At 39.2% G+C, this 20,432-nt stretch overlaps 3 protein-coding genes across 3 annotated transcripts; all 3 read right to left on the reverse strand.

Moving 5' to 3' along the window:
• Nucleotides 1-309: 309 nt before the first annotated feature.
• hadh (hydroxyacyl-CoA dehydrogenase) lies at nucleotides 310-5,746 on the reverse strand. Its single transcript, XM_079219683.1, has 8 exons — nucleotides 5,609-5,746; nucleotides 4,608-4,736; nucleotides 4,353-4,510; nucleotides 3,973-4,099; nucleotides 2,305-2,394; nucleotides 2,152-2,224; nucleotides 1,763-1,879; nucleotides 310-624 (listed from the first exon to the last, which is right to left on the reverse strand). The coding sequence occupies exons 1-8, from the start codon at nucleotides 5,723-5,725 to the stop codon at nucleotides 506-508; spliced, it is 930 nt and encodes a 309-aa protein (XP_079075809.1). The 5' UTR covers nucleotides 5,726-5,746; the 3' UTR covers nucleotides 310-505.
• An 885-nt stretch (nucleotides 5,747-6,631) lies between these two features.
• On the reverse strand, nucleotides 6,632-10,155 carry cyp2u1 (cytochrome P450, family 2, subfamily U, polypeptide 1; the record flags this gene model as incomplete). Its single annotated transcript, XM_079219988.1, has 5 exons — nucleotides 6,632-7,461; nucleotides 7,567-7,734; nucleotides 7,900-8,061; nucleotides 8,586-9,236; nucleotides 9,726-10,155. The coding sequence occupies 5 exons, from the start codon at nucleotides 10,153-10,155 to the stop codon at nucleotides 7,280-7,282; spliced, it is 1,593 nt and encodes a 530-aa protein (XP_079076114.1). The 3' UTR covers nucleotides 6,632-7,279.
• Nucleotides 10,156-11,068: 913 nt separating this feature from the next.
• Nucleotides 11,069-17,029, reverse strand: sgms2a (sphingomyelin synthase 2a; the record flags this gene model as incomplete). The annotated part of the gene is made up of 5 exons (XM_079219682.1): nucleotides 11,069-11,775; nucleotides 12,891-13,057; nucleotides 14,649-14,802; nucleotides 15,683-15,800; nucleotides 16,587-17,029. The coding sequence occupies 5 exons, from the start codon at nucleotides 17,027-17,029 to the stop codon at nucleotides 11,590-11,592; spliced, it is 1,068 nt and encodes a 355-aa protein (XP_079075808.1). The 3' UTR covers nucleotides 11,069-11,589.
• Nucleotides 17,030-20,432: the final 3,403 nt, after the last annotated feature.

Below are 20,432 nucleotides of genomic sequence, written 5' to 3' on the forward strand. Positions count from 1 at the left end.
AAGAAGAAGACTAGCTCGTGGCTGTATAACAATACATTTTCAAATGTACCCCCAAAAATGTCCTTGCAGAGGTTTTATGTGTAAGGAAACGTAGTGAACACGTCCGTTACAGCTCATGGATGTACACAACACACTTTACTCAGCACAGCTGAACGCCTCAGGTCACATTAGTAACGTCCAATAAAAGTTGTATCTTCCAAATCAGTGTTATTGTACCACAAATATAAATTTAACTGATGCTAGTAGATATAAGAGGCATTCACTTTTCAACACCACTCCTACAACGAGAACAGACACCAAGTATTTGAAAAAACTATTTTAATCAGATTTAATCTCTTCACACACAAAAAGATGTAATCTAGTTCACGTCTATAAGAAAATAGACATACAGACAAAAGTCAGCCTTTATTGTAGAAGGCACTTTTTCTTTTTCTGTTTCTAATCAGTACCAGTTGGATGGCTCATTTTCTGTAGTTCTGACTAGTTTCACAGTGGCGTGAGTAAATCACTTGTACTTGTAGAATCCTTCTCCTGTCTTTTTGCCCAATTTGCCCTCTGCAACCAACTTGTTGAGCAGCTCACTCTGGGCAAAGCTCGGGTTCTCAGGATTCGCTTCAGACCAATCTAAAGATATGCAATAACAAAAACAAGTTAATTAAGTGTTTTACATTTAACACATCAGTCCATTTGAATTAGCTTTGTTTCTCCATTGCAGCAGTTTTAGATAATCCCAGCCAATCACACTTTTAAAGTAAACTCATGTCTAGTGGTGGAGGAAGTATTCTTTAATTAAGTAAAAGTACTAATACCAAACTTAAAAAAAAAAAATACTCTGTTACAAGTAAAAGTCCTTCATTAAAAATGTTACTCTAGTAAACGTTTGCAAGTATAATCAGGTAAATGCATGTAAGACTATTTTAAGTAAAAGTACTCAATGCGTATTATTGACCCGTGTGACTATTATATTGTAGTACTTAAATATATCAGATTATTACCCTGAGCCCTCATCAAAAATGTAAAAAATGTTTTTCAATTATTAAAATAATTCAAAAGGAAAAGCAGCACATTTGTGAAGCTGGAACTTGACTTAAAAACGACTTTCAAAATAGTTGTCAATTAGCTTTACTTGAAAATTTTCATATGTTTTGATTGCAAAAATCTGAAGTACTTCAAATTTGTACTTAAGTGCATTACCTGAGTAAAAGCACTTACTAAAAATCCACCACCACAGGTTAAATCAGGGGTGTCAAACATATGGCCCGCGGGCCCGATCCGGCTCGCCAGGGGGTCCAGTCCGGCCCGCGGGATAATTGTTAAAATTGCAGGAAAAAAGAAAAAAAACTAGCTGACCCGGGGCTCAAACCACTGATCCTCTGATTGCAAGACAGGCAATTGACCATTGAGCCACAGTCTTAATTGATTGGAGCACTGACATTACTAAAGATATTACCCAACTACGAGGGAATCTGCAGAGGAGAGCCCCGGCAGGTAAACAGTGGGCTGATGTCTGAATTTTTGGTTTTTATGTTTCTAGTTTATTGTAGAAAGACGTTCAAATAGGGTTTATCATCCAAAAAGCTTCACCAATGATTTCAACAGAGAAATATTGTCATTATGTATGCGTTATTATGCTATGATTTCACTGGTCCGGCCCAAAAAAAAAAAAGGCAAAATGGGCAGTATGTGGCCCCTTAACTGAAATGAGTTTGACACCCCTGGGTTAAATCATTATTTTACTTATATTTCCCACAGTTTTACTCACAATCCATGATGAACTTCATTGTATCTAGTCCGACATAGTCCGCGAGCTCAAGGGGTCCCATGGGATAACCACATCCAAGTTTCATGGCAATATCAATGTCCTCTTTGGATCCATGACCTGAGGGAGAAAACAGACAAACCAAATCAGAACCATACAAAAGGTAGATAAATCAATCAAAAACTAGAAGCTGCTCAGAAGATATCTAAACTCTTCTAAATTTGTTAATCGGTGAGAAACTACAAAATATGTATAATTGTATCTTTCTGTTTATAAGAAAAATGAGTTGACCTTTCTTCTTATTTGTCTTCTTTGCATCATGGGTAACACTAGACAAACTTGACTGTTTTACTATTGACATAACACACAGGTGCACATGCAGGTATACACACCTCTCTCATACATTCGGACGGCCTCTATGAGGTAGGGAAGAAGGAGGCGGTTGACAATGAATCCTGGCGTGTCCTGGATAAAGAGATGTTGGATGCTGCTGAGTGGGCGGTCAAGAGACGACAACTGTAATGACATCAGGCAGCAAATCTTACCTTGCAGGACACCGCTGTTTTCCCCAGTATTTTGCTGAAGTTCAGGAGAGAATCAAGAGTATCTTGGCTTGTTGCTGAGGTTGCAATTACCTGTAAAAAACAAAAAAAAGATTAATACGTAAGCAACTTGGATTCTAATTAAGTGTTACGAGCAATATACAGGTGTCTCCGACCTGGGATTTGAACAGGACAACATCTGGTTCCCAAGCCAAGTCCCTATGGACTGAGCTACTGGAACGGACTGTAATGGGAGCTTCATACTGACCATACAGACATGAGCGTGGAAAAAGTAATTTGCTCAAATTTACTGTATGTATATGTATATATATTTTTTTTTCTTTAAATACTTCAAATGTTATGCAATACATTAACTGAAAAAATGATTGTATTCTGTTTCTTAACAGGTGCCCTTTACAGCCATGTAATGCAAAGTAATTCAACACTAGCTTCCTCTTTAAGCTACATCTAATTCAAGTCAATGGGTGTAAAAAAAAAAATAGTTCAGTTGCCAATCAAATCCCTCTCCGTGTTTTGTATTTCTCAATTCTCACACAAATCAATAATTGTAGTTTATTATGAGAGTTTTGAAATAAGGTCTAATATTTGTTGTCAATGAGGAACACACATTGCAGCAGTCTGAACTCGTCTACATATAACAGTTGGCATAATATTAGACGTTAGAAGCCCCACCTGCCCAGTCGAGTGGCGACAACGCAAAAGTGGCCAAAGCAAGACGACTTGACGGCTAAACTGTTCCTTTTATGTACTATTTTATTACTGAAGGCTGTAAGGCGCGGCTTTTCTGTGGCTTAACTCCGTGAAAACAGTTACCTTTTTAGCCATTCTCCATTGAAATAACCACTAGTTCTGCTTTATACTTGTTGTGGAAGTCCCACAAATGTCAGAATATCAAACGCCCCTGTGTCTGGGTTCATAATATTATCCGTAGTCGCACACAGCGCCGACTCCTCCAGGACGAGTGTCTGAATTCGTAACCATTCGCGTCTGTGCATTGACTTTGCATGTAATCTACTCGCGCGAATAATTCGCAACTCTTTTGGTGTGAACGCACCGTAACTATGACAATCAGTAGGCCTTTAAGCAGAAAAGAGGGATACGGCAACCAAATCAAGACAATATTTATATTATGTTTCTGGAAAATGGGAATTAATGTTTAAAAAAACGTATTTCAAGGTCTGTTTTGTTCTCTCGAGGATCATTCTGCCTGTTGAGAAAAGAGTGAAAGATTAAGCAAAACTGAGCTGCTGGGTTTATGGCGTTTACTTTTCTAAGTCAGTGGTCTCTGAGTAAATTCGAATTAAAATAAAAGTCCCTGACAGTTAAAAGTCGAAGCTTACTGCAAAAAGGAAGATGACAATTTTCCGTGTAAGCAGAAGCCCCCAAGGCCTGCAGCTTCATCCAGGAAAATAATCTTACAGCCATTCACTTTCTGCATTTGTTTTTCCTCAAACAGGCGCAACACACTTTACTGTGCTCTTGAGAAAAGGACTTTTTGGAAATACTGTATTCATTTCATTACTAATCCAAGGGTGCATATCTATGTGTAAATTATCTTTTATCTCTCTGAACTGCCTTTGCCATGCACAGGGTTTACAACGACCCTTTTTAGAAACACCATTCTGCAGGAAAATAAATGCAGGCTCAAACCTCAACAAGCTTCATCACAGGGACTGGGTTGAAGAAGTGAAGGCCGGCGAATCTATCCAGCCTGTTGGTGGAGCTGGCGATGTCAGTGATGGACAGGGAGGATGTGTTGCTGGCAAAGATGGTGTGTCTAAAAAAAGTGTGCAGAAAAACAGAAGCATACATAAAACATAATATAGACAGTGGTTAATAATAAAAGAAGACGTACCATTCAGAACCTTCCATTTTATTCTCCTTTGCAAAAGCACCAAATGTACCATGCCTACTTCCGTTTCCGATCAAAACTTGGTCTTAAATTTAGAAATGAACATTAACAGTATTGAGCTTCTAATCTAAATGATATAGCTAAAAAAACAACAACACAAAAACAGAACAATACTCACGCTGGTGCCAGCTTGTCAAGACCACCGAAGAGATCCTGCTTGATTTTGATATTTTCCACAATGGCCTCCACCACAAGATCCGAGTCCTGAACTACAGATGCAGCATCAGTCGAGGTTGACACGTTCTGCAAGGCTTTCTGGATGAACTCTTCACCCGCCTGAAACAAACCACAATGCAGGACCTCCCATTAATTCATCACATTTCACTCTCATACTTTCGTGTGTTATATTTTGTCTGGGGAGCTGATGTCTCACCTCTGGTTTGTCAGAAAACTTCTTCTTGACCACTCTTTTGAGGTTCCCTTCAATTCCTTTGACGGCCTTTTTCAGGACCTCGTCATTTGTGTCTACGAGCGTCACAGAGTGGCCAGTTGATGCAGCGACCTTTCAGAAAGAATATAGGTCAAACATAACTACAAGCACAGCCTTCAATGTCAGTGATTTTGAAGTGCTGACAATTTTTTAAAATATTTTTTAAATAATGTTTATATATACATACATACATATATATATATATATATATATATAATAATTTAACACATATTGTTTATTATTTTATTGATTATTAATATGTTTATTATACATTCATAATACATATATTAAGAATATATATATATATTCTTATTATAATATATGTATTATGAATGTATAAATAAAACAGTATTTCGACAAAAGTAGGCACTACATGTACAAGTCAGATTTTTCCTTGTATAAGAAACGCTAAACAGTGTATATTGTGTCATAAGTTAGTATGTAGTATATAATAAACTGAACTTGGGACACAGCTCAAATTCTCTAGTTTATATAGCGAGCGACCCCATGCGGCTAAATGTGTATCCTGCACTTCAGAGTTGAGTTGTCTCGTTACGTCACACCTCAAAGTAACAACTGTGTTTAATGAATGACCACTAAACTATTTCACAACATAACTTCCTTATGGGATCAATGCGCGGCTGTGCTGTGAGACAAGACACCCATTCACCCTCAACGAAATACAATACAGCTACAGGCTTTTATTTTGAAAGGTTATACGACATGTCACATTGTGCAGGTTTGTACACATTTCACGCCACACAAAGGTACTTTGTTGAAAGAGGTTTTTTTTTAAGAGGAGACTTTAAGGAAGAAGACAAACTGGTTGGATTGTCAAATGTACGTCTGCGCAGCCGCCAAGCGCAGCTGCTTCACGAACTATAATGAAGCTACTCGCTAGCTACGTGGCTAAACATGGACCAGAGGCACACTGCGTCGCTTACCTGTGCAATGCCTGCCCCCATCTGTCCACTTCCGATGATCGTGACATGTTTAATAACGACGTTCCTCACAGCCGAGGACGACAAACCTCTGCAGATCTGATGAGTGAAGAACGCCATGATGTGTCAACCTGCTGCGGGACAGACCGGGCACGTAAAGAAGCAGGAGGAAGGTCAGGCAGTCACGTGATCACGTCGCAAGACGACCTTTCACACAGATATGTAGTTACTCCCGAGTAAAAGGACACAAATGTTACTTAGTTACTTATTATATATTCAGAATCTGTAAAACAGAATGTTTAAATACTCCATACAAGTAAAAGTACTTAATTCAAAATGTTACCTTAGAGGTACTATCAGCCAAACGTACTTAAAGTATTGAATGTAAATACTCGTTAAAAGAAATGGAAGTCCTTTCATCGTGTTTAGAATATTATATTATTAATTTTTGATCAAATGCATGTAATCACATTTTAATGTTGTAGTTTGTCATAAATGTAAAATACTATGTATACTACTTGGTAGTATAGCACTAATTCATAATCATACAAGCATACCACGTGTTTTATGTAAAAGTAACAAGTAACTTTAAGTGCCAAATACATATAGTGACTACGACCCACAAAGTGTATGCCCTTGCCTCACTGTTAGTCTGCTCATGGTGTTTTTTATTCCCAGTGAATCAGAATGTATTTAACCAGGATTTCAGACTGCAAGTAAACAGGACTTGGGTACGTTTTGGGGTGAATCTTGCTTTACTTTTCACCCGTTCTCGAACTTAACATGTTGGTATTGGTAGAAGAAACACTCTTATATCAATCTCAACTTAAAATGCTGGTATTGAAGTTTTATGTTTATTTCAATAACAAAGTTTCTAGCATTGAGCCAACTATTCCTTCTACTGTTTGGATAAAAAGATGGTCTTGTGTTTTTCACAGGGCTACATAATCAATATAAAATGTCAAACAGACAAAAACAGAGAAAAACATTGAAGAGTAAATTAATTGAACAAAGTACATATTCATGTTAAATTGGGGTATTTATTATTAAACTCTTTTTATTGACACATTGCTAAAAATCCATTCATCAAATGAGCAAGGAAAATATATTTTTTAACGTAAAAATCTTTCTAACCATAATGCCCTAATACAGTGGTTCTCAACCGATTTTCAGTGATGTACCCCCTTTGAAATAGTGCAAAATTATTTTTGGTTGAAAAAAATATGTAGTACACAGCATTGTGCCATCAGTGTCTGATTTAATATATAATATATACAATTATCTTCATGATTTTACACTTACATTGTATTGAATATGTATTAAATAACAATTGTTAAAGATTTTTTTGAATGGCTGCTAATTTAATATATATATATATATATATATTTTGAAATCTCATGTACCCCCTGGAGTACCTTCACGTTCCCCCATTTGAGAACCACTGCCCTAATAAGCATGTGTGCCAATCTCTCAGTGGCATGCATCATACAACTGACCTTAATTATTCCTTGATTATCAAGTGTGTGTATACAAGTAAATACGATAGCAAAATAAGCTACATTCCAATAAAAAAAAAAAATAGGTTTTTCCTATCATGTACAGATTATATTGTCTTGTATTGTTGGTAAATGTCTTTGATTTAGAGAATCAGTTGGAACGAAATATTCCAGTGTTTCATCTCCGAGGGCTCACACACACATTGTAAGGGCAGGGAGCCAGCGTCAGGCCGAATCGTCCATTCAGCGTAGGAGGAGGCGTTCCCTCTGGCAGGCTGAATCTGAAGGCCTGCAGTAAGCTGGTAACCGTCAGGAACAACTCCATCTTCGCCAGCTGTTCACCCATGCACACCCTGCGACCTGAAAGATACAGAGGATCAATCATTAGTGCAATGGGCACGGACAATTAAGATGCATTCATAGATCAGCGATTCTTTTGGCCGATATGAGGCAGGAATAGTTTACCAATCCCGAATGGTATGAAGCACTCCTTCCTGAACAACTTTCCCTCCTCGTCCAAGAAGCGTGCTGGGTTGAAACTGTTGGGCTCGTCCCAGACTGTGGGGTCTCTATGGACAGACCACAGGTTGGGCACGATAACTGTTCCTTTCGGAATAGTGTAGCCTCTGAACTCTGGAAAGAAAAGAGGGAAAACACACTAAAAAGCTATCACCTCAGCAAATCAGATGTCAACTTAATTCAACTCTTTAGATATGTTTTGTTATCCCTGAGATACGATCATTATCTGAGACTCTGAAACCTGACCAGTTGATTATTAGCAGAGGATTCATGCTTTACCTGTTGTCTCGGAGGCCATGTGAGGAATAGCCAGCGGGACCGCAACAGTCAGTCTCTGCACCTCCATGATTGTGGCTTCAGTAAAAGGCAAACTTCCTTTGTCAGTCAAAGACAAGATCCGCTGTGTGCCCACCACTTCATCGATCTCTGTCTGGACCTTATCTGAAATCAAAACAACGGAAAAAAAACATTAAGCACGTCATTCTTGAATGATTAATGAAGTCCTCATCCGAGTACAATAAAGTTTGGCTTAGGGACACTTAGGCCAGTTTAAAGTGCTAGAACGATGCATGCTTTGATGTGACGGTCGATGTCGTTGTGCAAGAGTTGGAGAAGTGGTTAAATGCAGAATCAACATTTTGGTGTCCTTAAACCAGGAAGTGTTTTCCGAGCCGTGGGTTCCCAAAGCAGATGTCCAACAAGTAGTTGTTTTCTACTCAATAGAAATTGTACAAAATTTCCATTGGAAATCTGCCATGAAAACTTTGAGCTGAGGTAATTTTCTGGTTGACCCCTAGTAGGCGATCATTGCTTTTGCACATTAAAACTTTATCCGAAGTGGACAATCCGATTGGACATAGCTCCATGGTAATTTTGAAAGTTACTTTTGCACAAGCAAACTACACAAAGGGCTCCATTTCACAAGGTAATGTAAGCAGCCTGAAAAGGACTTGTGCTACTTGTACCTTGGATATCAGGGTGTAGGACCATGTAGAGCAGAATCCACAAAACCGAGTTTGCGGTGGTATCAGTGCCGGCGATGAAGAGATCTCCTATTATGTAAAAGAGATAGTCTTCTGTGAAGCTGCTGTTCTCCTCTCCAGCAGCTTGCTGGGCCGACATCTCCATCAAGTACATGTCCACAAGATCCCTCGGGTGGTCCGGGTCTAATGTTTCCCGATGCTTGACAATAATCCTCTTCAGAAACGCTGTGATGTCTCCTTCCACCTGACGCAACTCCTTGAATACCCCAAAAGGCAAGTAGTACAGCAATGGGAAGATGTTGATGAGCACCGCAGGGCTGTTTATGCAGATCGCCAGCCCACGATCCATCAGGTCCAGCATGTTGCGGAACTCGCGGTCCTCGTGGTGGAAACGCTGTCCCAGGATCAGCGAGCAGATGACGTTTGACACTGCGTGGCTAATCAGCGGGGCCAGGTCCACGCCGGTGGCAGCAGACTTCTCACTGCGCTGCAGCAGCTCCGTCTTGATGGTCGCCAGGCCTTCCTGGATGCAAGGCTCCAAGCTCAGTTTCCCCAGGCCAAAGTTGCGGAGTGTGGTGTGGCAAAACTTGCGCTGCCGTCTCCACACTGGCCCGTAAGGTGCAAAGACTATTCCTGAAGTTCAATTCAACCAGAACAAATATTATATAATATACATATTTTGTTATCGTTATAGACTCATCAAACTGCAGCATAACACTGCCTATAAATATCCAGTTACAATTGTCAGAATCAGAATAATTTATTGCCACGTGTGTTTTCACATACAAGGAATTTGTCATGGCAGGTGGTGCATAACATTACACAATAAATACAGTGCAAGAAATAGGCGCATATTACATTTACAATAGAATATCAAATTCAAATTAAGTGCACAGGCAAAACAGTCCTTTAAACAAGTGTAATGTGAAAGTGACAGGTGTCTTTAAATATGAAGTATGAAGGGATGTCAGTAGGTTCTATTATCACTACTAAACTAGTATTACTCCTGTCTCATTACCATTAGTTTAGCTCGGTGGATCTAATAAATCAGATATTCATCCATCAACATGAAGATGAGGCGAAGAATCAATCAATAATTCCTGGACTAAAGCAGTTGCTTACCTTTGCGTTTGGTCATGATGGTGACAGCGGGGATATCCGGTCTGTCGGAGAACACCTCGGGATGGTTTGAAAGCGCATCTTTGACCACCTCGTATCCGTTCAGCACCACAGTCAACTGGCTCCCAACAAAAATGCTGAATATGTTTCCATAAACTTCGGCTTGTTCCGTTAAAGCAACCATCGCGTTTTTGTCGGCGCTGTCAGATTTCTGTCCAAACCTCCTCCGGATGAAGGCGGGGACGAGGAAGAAGCCGAAGTTGCCGACTAGCGGCCACGGCGTCGGTCCTGGCGGGATGTTTGCGAGGTGGTCCCGTCGTTTCTGATGAGCGTACAGTAAACACAGCACGAGCAGGAACACGAGCAGCGCTACAATGTCGCCCTGTGACAGTGCAGCGCTGCTCACACGCTGCAGCCATGACAGCGACACCATGGAGTCAGAGTGAAGGTCAGTGGGCTGATAATACTATCCCATGTTTAGGAGTGCTCAAAAAGTCAGAGTAAAATCAACAATAACTAGGTTAAAGAACGGCGCTTCCTGTTGTGTTGTGAAACAGGGGGACAAACGCTGCACCGTTATTGGCTCCTTATTGGCTGACAGCGCTGGGACCTGTTGTGATTGGTGCACTTGGACAGTGACGCCATCAGATGTATAAGGCAATGCTAGGCAAGTCAGGTTTATTTACACCAGACACACAGGTTAGAGAAATACAAATGCATGTCAAGATAAGCCCCCACTTTAGGCCGTTCTTCTTTAGAAAGACAGTGATCTCAGTTTGTTCTAGTAGATTATGTAAAGGTATGTATTTAGGTTGATTCTGATTTGTTATGCATGGTTGCAAGGTATACCATATGTTAGGAGTATTTAAAAGTGTTTCAACGTGAAGTGAAGGTTTGAAGTATGGCTTTTGTAACTTAACATGTGTAAAGAAGTAAAGGGTTTCACCTGCACTTATGGTGCAAACCAGATCTTGCTGATTGAAGGCTGTATTTAAACAGATGCCTTTGGATGTTTGGGGGGGAGAAGACCTTTTGGGTTATAAAATAAAATAATCCTTTATGAGTCCTGCAGTGGGGGAAAAAAAAAAAAACGTTTAAGAAAATACATGTAGCACTGAGTAGCGTGTGCGTGTGTGTGTGTGTGTGTGTGTGTGTGTGTGTGTGTGTGTGTGTGTGTGTGTGTGTGTGTGTGTGTGCGTGTGTGTGTGTGTGTGTGTGAGTCGAATGGCAATAAACACCTTTGGATTTCTGGACTAAGTATCGTCTGCTGCCTTCTACCACTTTCCAAGCCACTTAGGTCAGGCTTCACCACAAATTCATTCAACAACAAAAAAAGCACACTGAAGCCTTAGAATAGGTCAACTTTAATACAGCATTACAATGTTTAGACTACAGGTATGGATATACACACGTAAGGCTACTAAATGAATAAAAAAGGAATAATAATAAAATGAAAAAACAACAACAAATATATCAAGACTCATAATGGCATTTGTAGTACACCTACTGATCTTTAACACACTAAGGCACCTTGTGACTTGAGCACATTGTTATCATATTGAGGTAACGTAAACACATACAGTATAAAAAAGTTACAGTAGCATATCCAAAATCAAGTCTTGCAAATACTGTAACAAACCTGCAAGTCTGTTGCATCAAATTGTTCGTTCATGTCTGAAGGTCTGTGAAGCTGAGTTACAAAAACAATGAGGACTTTGCAGTTGTTTCTCTCTTAAATAAATTACATCTACAAAGAACACACATAGACAATACAATTATCCTTCATTTTTGCAGAGATATTTCTTTCATAGCTATCCATTCGGTATCATTATGTTGCGGTCCAGTAGACAGGAAGATCGGGGTCGTGTCACTCCTCTCGTGTGCTCTGCACCATTGAGTACTTCTTGCAGGGGCTCTTAAGGCAGGCCGGAGGCCAGGTGATGGGCCAACTGTAAGAGCAGGGCACCGAGGTTTGGACGTTCCTCTCCATGAAGTTGAACAGTGGGTTCCACCAGGTGTTGGTGAGGTAGTTGTTGGGCGAGCATTTCAGAGTCTGTCAAGAAAATAAAAGTCATCCTTTAGAATAACATCAGTAATAATGCGGCTTAAAGTGCTGCTGATGAACAGACCAAACACAGTTTGTCATAATGTGACTTGTTTATATGATTTTAAAGTTTCATGCGAGAAATGTCTCATAGCCATATTGCAAGAATGAAGCTTGTGTACCGTTTTTTGTTGTAATTGTCTTAGTGGCCTAGGAGTGTAAAAGTTATACTAAGAACATCTAATATTTGTTTGACCAATATCAAAGGATAGATTCATTTATTTTTCTATTCTGTCTTAAAACAATACTCACATGACAATGTACAATAGAGATGGGTGACACCATTGTATTCTAAGGTTCATCTGAAGGTAATATAAAGCCTCAGTGCTCAAATGCCTTTTGCCATTTGTTCATTACGCTATCCATCAGTTATGTGAGTAGGCTTTTCATTAGAATGCCGTCTTTTTTTGATATTCTTTGTTTTTCTAATGCTACCTACTAATGTATAAACTAGTTAATCAATATGTTGCAACTGCAACAAAAAAAACAAAGCATATTTGTTTACAACAAATACATGAAACCTAAAATAAAACTGAACAACGAAATTCAGAAGCCAAGGTTGTGATGTATGTGTGGTAAGCATGTTAACCATATGATTTAAATATCCCTTGAAAAGTGATTTAGCTTGGTATCACCCTATCAACAGTCTATTTCTTGGCCAGTAGAGGGGGTATGTCCCCATGTTTAGAAGCCACATAATGCCTGACTGAAATGATATCCAGTTCTGACACATAGGTTAAAAATAAACGTGTACTTACTCTAAATATATAATTACATGTACTAGATAGATCATTTCGTAACTCTGAGCTGGTACACTTGAAGTAAATGTTGTGAATACATATCCATTTGTCACCAGGCTGACATTAAAGTCCTCCATTCATAATGATTGATGTGTAACAAGGTTCCACAACAATCATAACTCTGAGCTGGTACACTTGAAGTAAATGCTGTGAATACATATCCATTTGTCACCAGGCTGACAGTAAAGTCCTCCATTTATAATGATTGATGTGTAACAAGGTTCCACAACAATCATGACCCAACTTAAAGCTCTGTGTTCGGACCTGTAAGTTGGCCATGGTGTGGTACCACCAGAACAGGCGGGAGGTGATGAAATAGGCCACGACCACATCCACGCTGTAGTGCTCATGTGCCACCAAGATGCACACCACACCCACGGCGCTCAGCAGCCAGCACATCAGATGGTACCACCAAAACGACCGTGGCGAGTCTTTAGAGAGAGAGAAGGAAAGACAAGTGTTGGAAATATTTATGGCAACATGCATTTGGGGTCTGTTCTTCCATATTTTAACTGTTAAAAAAGGCCGTCTGTAGCATTTAAGCGCAATGTGGCAACACACAGACAAGCAGGGCTACAGGAAGGAACATGATTATAAGGAGAATACAATTAAATTAACCTCTGCTTTTAATATCTCATCCTCACAGCAAACTTTTTACATGCACATTATCCATACAACAGATCTTGAGAGATAGATAGATAGATGTTTGTTGTTTAGTTTTTAGTTGTTTGTAGCAGCAGCAAGCAAAGTTACAGAGTAAACATATACATGTTAAGTATGAAAAATACTCAATATATACAATATATTAAAATAGCAGAGCAGAACATATTCAATTTAAGAAAATTAAATAATAAAGAAAATGCAAAGTATATACAGTGTATATCAAGTATATACAGTGAAATAGAAGTATGTACAGTGAAATAGAAGTATATACAGTAAAATAGAATAGGTATTAAATTAACTAACTAAACTACAAAAGCGGTAGTATGGGTTATTGATATTGATTCAATTGAAGGAGGATCAAACTGATATTTGAGTTTTTAAAGGAGACATATGCTCATTTACAGGTTCAAATTTGTATTTGGGGTTTACTGAAAACCTGAATATATCTGTTTCTATCCTCTGTCTGAAACTTTTTGTTTTAGCGTGCTAAGCAACAGAGTACGTCCATGTTTACTTCCTGTCAGTCATTCACATAAACTGCAACCAGAAATAATGCTGCAAGTCAGAAGTCAATAATTTCAAATCCGTTTTCCCGACTTCTGATCTAAATGCGTCCCACTTTGAAAATCCTCTTCTGAAAATTGAATTTAAGACATTTCAAGGAACTGCAGGAACCCTATTACAGGAGACGGAAGGGGTAGTTGAGAAGTCTAGTCCCACGTTGCAAAGCACAAATCAACTGAATGGAAATGAACAACGTTGTTGCAGTACATTTCTGAACACAATCACGACATAAAGTTAAAAAATAATTCACTGTGTGCACTGCCATGCCGTTTTGACGCCAGGTGTTTTTATGGTGGCAACTCGGTTTCCAGCTTGGAACTCTGACTTGAATGACTGTTTACCCTTTTTTTTTATTACAATGGATTGCAGCATTAACTGCACACACAGCTGGAATGTTTAAGTTTAAAAGTGTGAAATGGTCTATGTTTTATCTCAAACACACAGAAATCCTGATGGCTCAAATAAAGGCACAGTTCTGAATACAGGATGTATCTGAATGATGAAGCATTTTGATATGTTTACAATAATAATATAGCCCTTAGAATAGATCATGAAAAGGCACGACAATCTCACTTTCTACAACATGGGACAGAGAAGCAATAACAGTGGCAACACAATGTCAGTTATTTCATCTTAATTGTTTGTAGAAGGTCAACATGTGGCTGAATGTCAAATACTGTGGACTATATGGGCTGAGAGTGGAAACAGACAATGCAATGTATATATTATTCATGGAAAATTCACATAAATTATTTAAAACAAAGCAAACAACCAAGTGATGCTTTGAGTACTCACATTCCTTGATGAATAGGTAGGTGAGGGTGAGCATCACAGTGTGTCCACTGTAGAGGAAGTCTCCACACAAGAGCTGGTTGTTTGTGATGGACAGACCTCCACCGGAAATCAGCCGCAGAATTCGCTGGATTTTTGCCTGTGAGTCTCCGTGAAGCTGATGGAGAACAGGAAGTAACCAGAGAGACGCAGAAAAACATTGGATCAGCAGCAACATTACGATTGCAACTAATAATTGAATCATCGATTATTCAGCCACTAAACTTTTTTGAAGTTATCAATAATGAACTAATAAACAAATCAGTCACAAATTCCCAGAGCCCAACAAATTCAAATTGCATGTATTTTCTGATCCAACACTTCAAAAGTAAAAAAAAAAAAAAAAGACAGACGGCACTTTTGCTAAAAATACAAGAAATAGTCTGGCAGAAAACCACCTGATAATCTGCACTGACGAGCTCTTACCCTCTGTTTTCAAACCTTATGCTATGCTAAGCTATCCAGCTGCTGCCTGTAGCTCCGTATTAACCGAATAGATGTGACAGGGCTACCAATCTTCCCAGCAAATATGAGAATTTACCAAATTGTCTTTACATTTTTTTCAAATCTAATCAACATAAGTCGAATTGACGAGAAACATGTAGTCAAAATGAAGAGTAATTAAATAAAACTACACATGATCAAATCCTGTGCTTCTGCTGCTCGGATTACTGTGGATAACTCACTTCTTACAAGTAGCTGAAGGCTTTCCTAAACTGTCCAAAACATTTCAAATTCTTGAGGAACACAACTCCTAAACTCCTCGGATCCTTTTGCACAACACAAACCATCAAACAACAGCTTGGAGCAGATGTTTGTGATCAAACACTGATGCACCTCCAGTATTGTTGGTATCCTGAGGCGGTAAAAAGTCGAAATGGCTTTTTTATAGCCGCCTCTCTTGTGTTGTTGTGCAAAATGAATCCCAGAGGGTGCACGAGAGTACACGCTTGAGCAACGACAGCTGATGCCCGCTCTGATGTTTGCATGATTCTCACCTTAGGAGCACAAGTCATATGCATGCCCGGCACAGGCAGGGTGGTGATGTACATGGTGACACAGCGGTACAAGTACAGGGTGCCAATGAGGAAGAAGAACCGTCTGCATGCTATTGATCTGCAAATAGAGATTATAAACCCCACAATGGAGTGATTGCAGATATATTGCATATTTTTTTGTCCAACATCTACTTAAATCAACCACATTCTGGAGACTATCTTGTGCAGTGTGATGATGACTCCGAGGGCTCCTGCTCAGCAAGTCAAATTGAGTTTTATTATCCAGATAATGGAAATCATCCAACCGTTACAGTGTTAAATATGTTACTAGTCATTTTGCTTACATTGCTAATCCCATTTTACTGTGAGATTTGTGTTTCTATAACTTGAGGCAAATGCCAAATGTGGAAGACATGATGTCAAATTAAACAGCAACAGTTCAACTTCAGTGGTCTGGTGTTGATGCCGCTAAAGAGCAAAGACTGCTTTCTAAACTATTCATGTTGAACATAGAGGGAAACCGCCAATGTAGAAAAGACAAATGCGGCCAAAGTTTGATGCATTTCCTGAGTAACAGGAAGAGATATTAAGAGGAGAGATACGTTATAACATCTACTACAAAACAGTTAACTATTTATTTGGGTAAATAAACATTGTTGACAATATAGCCTGGTAATATTCTGTATTTATTTATTTTTTATAGTTTTTGACAACAATGGAGGCCTATGGCACATAGACAAATGAGTGATATCAGACTTTTGCTGACTAGACAATACTTATTATGAGAATCAGTTTTCGATCATTGTTTATTTTGGTCTCTGGAATTACAAGCTTTGTTGACTATAACATATCGCTAAAGCTGAAAAAAAAAACATGTACAATATATAGTACCAAAAGTTCTTACCTGTATTTGAAGAAGAACAACTGGATCATCCAAATGGCCAGCAGCACCATGCCATTGATCTCTGTGACCGTAAATGCCCATTTGACCCTGTCAATATAGTCAAAAAACTTATCAGGAAGAGGTGGGCTGCTTTCTTTCGCTGGGACCCTTTCGTGGACAATAGTGATGACGACTGTCGTCAGGACCAAGTTAAAGCCAGCATAGAAGATGGCCAGTGCTGTCTTCATCCACTCCATGGGCAGACGATTGATCTTGGACTCTGGCACGGAAATCTTGACGTAGTCATTGTGCCTCCCTATGCCTTTCCGAAAGCCCCTCTTCGTATCCTCTCCACCAGGCGTGTGGACAGGACAGATTTTACCGTTGCTGGGCGCAGCTTCACCATCCATTCCTGGGTTCAGATTATCAGCGGCTCTCGCATCCACAAGCTCCTGTGACGCCATGGGTGCCTGCTCTGTCCATCCACAGGCACCGCTGCACTGGGTTGAGGCTTATTAGCTGCCATGAGAGAAAACAAAAGGCTTAAAAACTGACAAACTTTCAGGTTTTGGAGAGCACAAGCACACTCCTGTCATTTGCACAAGATAGACGGTAAGCAGGTAGTCCTTAGTTGTAATGATGTCAAATCAAAGTGATGAGAAACAGGGAGGAGATGAACCCTGTTTTACTTTTGTTTGCCTCTTCCGTATCCGAGGGATTATCCAAAGCAAGAGATAAAGCTTTTATTGATGCACAGTTCTTGATTCCACCATCTGAAATGTCCATTTTAGACTGGAAAACGATTTTGGAGTTTATAGCAGTCAACTATGCTAATGTTTTCCTTTCCCTGGACATTCACCAGAACCACTGGGACAGTTTTCTGTTTGGAGGTTCAGTCAGACTTTTATTTTGGTCCTTTCAAAAATAGTCTGTCCGCCTCACTGCTTTAATTTTCAGACTTTGTCCTCAACAAGCAGCTGCTATAGTCACTTCAGCGATTTCCATGGTCAAACATCGTCAGTTGCCACAAACTAATTTGCATGCTCATTATAAAAGTTTTAAGCTAAACTTACTAAAACTAAATCAAAATAAACTTGTTGACATTGAAAGTCAATTATTGACCCTTGAAACAATGTCAACACCACCTGATCTGGAACTTTTGATCATATCGATCCATTTCGCGCCAAACTCCATCTGCTGAGAAAGGCAGTGTGATTCGATTGAAAGCTCCATCTACTAAATGGATCGTGTGGTAAGACTGTTATGTCAACACCGCCCCTAAAAGAAAGACTACGGCAAAATGAAAACTAAACTAAAATGAAATAGAATAACATAATGGGTGGATTGTTGGAAGCCAGAGGTGAACGGTTTGTAATGACCCTCAGAAGACAAAATTACTGCAATGTTTGTTGTTGAGCTCTTTCCAGTTAATGACTTGAGAGAGCACTACAGCAATGACCATTTTCTTTCTTTCGTGTCTAAAAGCCTTCTAGTCCCTTTAACAGCTCCATTAATGGATTTGAGGATTATGCTATCAGCCCTGAAATGCATCACAATAAATGTCATCCGGGATACATGCAGAATGGTATGTTTACTCGGAGGCAAACCTGGCACTGGGAAAAAAAGAGGGGATAAATGCGGTGTATGGATGGACACAAGAGAGCTGCTGAAAGTATCAGTTTCATAAAAATCAATTTTTGGGGAAATATTATGACAGTGGAAAAAGGATTATTGTAGAATGCCCTCTGACTAACCCACGGCAGATTCAAGCTATGTTATGCAACTGATGGATGGCTACAGAACATAAAGTCTGACAGACTTTGAGGGAGTTAAAGCGGTCATAAAGGATATAAATAGAGACTAAGACGGCAAATAAGATCAACAAGAGCAGACCAACAATATGAGCCAATTACAATGCCATACCCCTTCTGTTATTAGTGAGATTATATTGCAGCTCTGTGGTTGATTATACTGTAAATTGTGAACCTCTACGTCAAAGACATTTATGTATTCATGTGGTCACTTTGTTTCTGATGTACCAAAGTGTCTCATTAACTGGCTCAGTTTAAACTTTAAGATGTCTGTCGATAAACATCAGAGTGACAGACTGTGGTGACAATGTCATCTAGTAACAAATCCTGCTGCTGCTCCATATACTGTGATTAATGAAACACTATGACAGCACATGACATCAGCAACTGATGATGCTGGGTGAAGTGAGCGGTGGTGGTTTGGGTAGCAGTCTGTGGGGGCTTGGAAGCCGGAGGGCTGACCAAGTCCCTGCAGAGACCAGTTTGCCTCCTCACTGCGAGGGTCGCCTGGAGCAAGGCACCAAACCCGCAAGCTCACACATGCACACACAGACTCGACATAATTACATTATTTTTCTTTCTTTCTTTCTTTCTTTCTTTTGTTATCTATCTTATGCATATTTCATTTTATGTTTGTAATTTTGTAAAATTTTAAATATTATATAGATGGAGGCTTCAAATAAGCCCAGTTGGCTTTTTGTCTCTTCCTGCACTGTGATATTCATTTATCACATTCATTAAAACAACTATGTGATTAAACATGAAAAAAAAAAAAATGTATTTTTCCAGTGTTCACTGCTGTACATGGGACATCAGTGTCTTCATGAGACCAGTTTTCCACCAGTCCGTACCTCCCCAGTGTACAGTACACTGTGTTTTCCCACCAGCTGGAGCACCCAGCACTCTAAAGGGATGGGTGGTGATGGAAAACTGGCAGAAAAACCTATTCCACATGGTCACAGGCTGTAATGGACAACTTGGCTGCTTCCACTCGCTCAAGCTATTTCAAGAAAAGCCACCCAGTTGCCTTGAAGACTGTATTTTACTCCAGGGGAATCAAGGCTTTGACTCCATTTCGAGACCTTCATAATAACATGGTACTATTGCTATCCACTCATTTAGTTCTTTACATCATGTGGATTGTCTTCATCAAAGGGAGGGTTAAAATACACCAGAAGTGGTCCAGCCCCATACGGACTGTTGACACAGAGAGGAGTTGGCTCCATATGTTTGAAAATGCATGGCTGTAAATTAAGCATGGAAACGGCATGTTCAGCAGAACAATCATGTTTTAGTTTTGTTTCCCACACAACAAAAGGGAAAATACTCTTTAGGCTCTTCAGGCTCTTTATACATAAACATCATAGTGTTATGCATTATATTATTGGATTGTTGATACTGATGCACTAATATCTTTCACTGTTGCAGCTGGTTCAGGTGGAGCTAATTCTAACTACTTTATACAGTAAATTAGTTTGACATCATATTATATAAACTCATCATATGTTACTTAACTAAACTCGTAATCTCCACAGTATTTATAGCTGTCAACTAAATGTACTGCAGTAAGTAGTACAGTGTTTCCCTCCCATATATAGTGTGGTATTAGTATGAAGTAGCATGGAATGAAAATAAGTAGAGTATGAGTATGTCAAAGTTAAATAAATGTTCTTAGTTACTTTTTACCACTGATTAATAATAGTAGTAGTAATAGTAGTAGTAGATGGTTATATTAAATAGTATTAGTGGACATATGCTTAGTAGATGTTGACATCACAGCAGCAGCAACTAACAATACTGCATATTAATTTATTAATATATAAACAAATAAAGTGAACTACAGAGAGCCAATGTTTGAAACCTGTGGTATTACCACAATGATATTCATTTATTATACTGGATGCATGACTATAACTTATTGTAAAATACTAGTTGACTGTGCGAAGCTTTTCATCAAAACACACAAATACACATTCTGTGCTGACAGAAATAATACATTTTGTTTAGTTTCTCAAACAATATCCACGTTTATAGCGTACAAGCCAACATGGTCCCA

This window comes from Taurulus bubalis (assembly GCF_910589615.1).
Source record: "Taurulus bubalis genome assembly, chromosome: 6".
NCBI classification, from domain to species: domain Eukaryota; kingdom Metazoa; phylum Chordata; class Actinopteri; order Perciformes; family Cottidae; genus Taurulus; species Taurulus bubalis.

Excerpts from the sequence above, each read along its gene's own strand:
- hadh (XM_079219683.1), bottom strand. The coding sequence starts at position 5,725 with ATGGCGTTCTTCACTCATCAGATCTGCAGAGGTTTGTCGTCCTCGGCT. Across the intron at positions 4,100-4,352 it reads CTTGACAAGCTGGCACCAGC|ACACACCATCTTTGCCAGCA; the intron begins GTGAGTATTGTT and ends CACTTTTTTTAG. Across the intron at positions 1,880-2,151 it reads CGTCCGAATGTATGAGAGAG|GTCATGGATCCAAAGAGGAC; the intron begins GTGTGTATACCT and ends TTTCTCCCTCAG.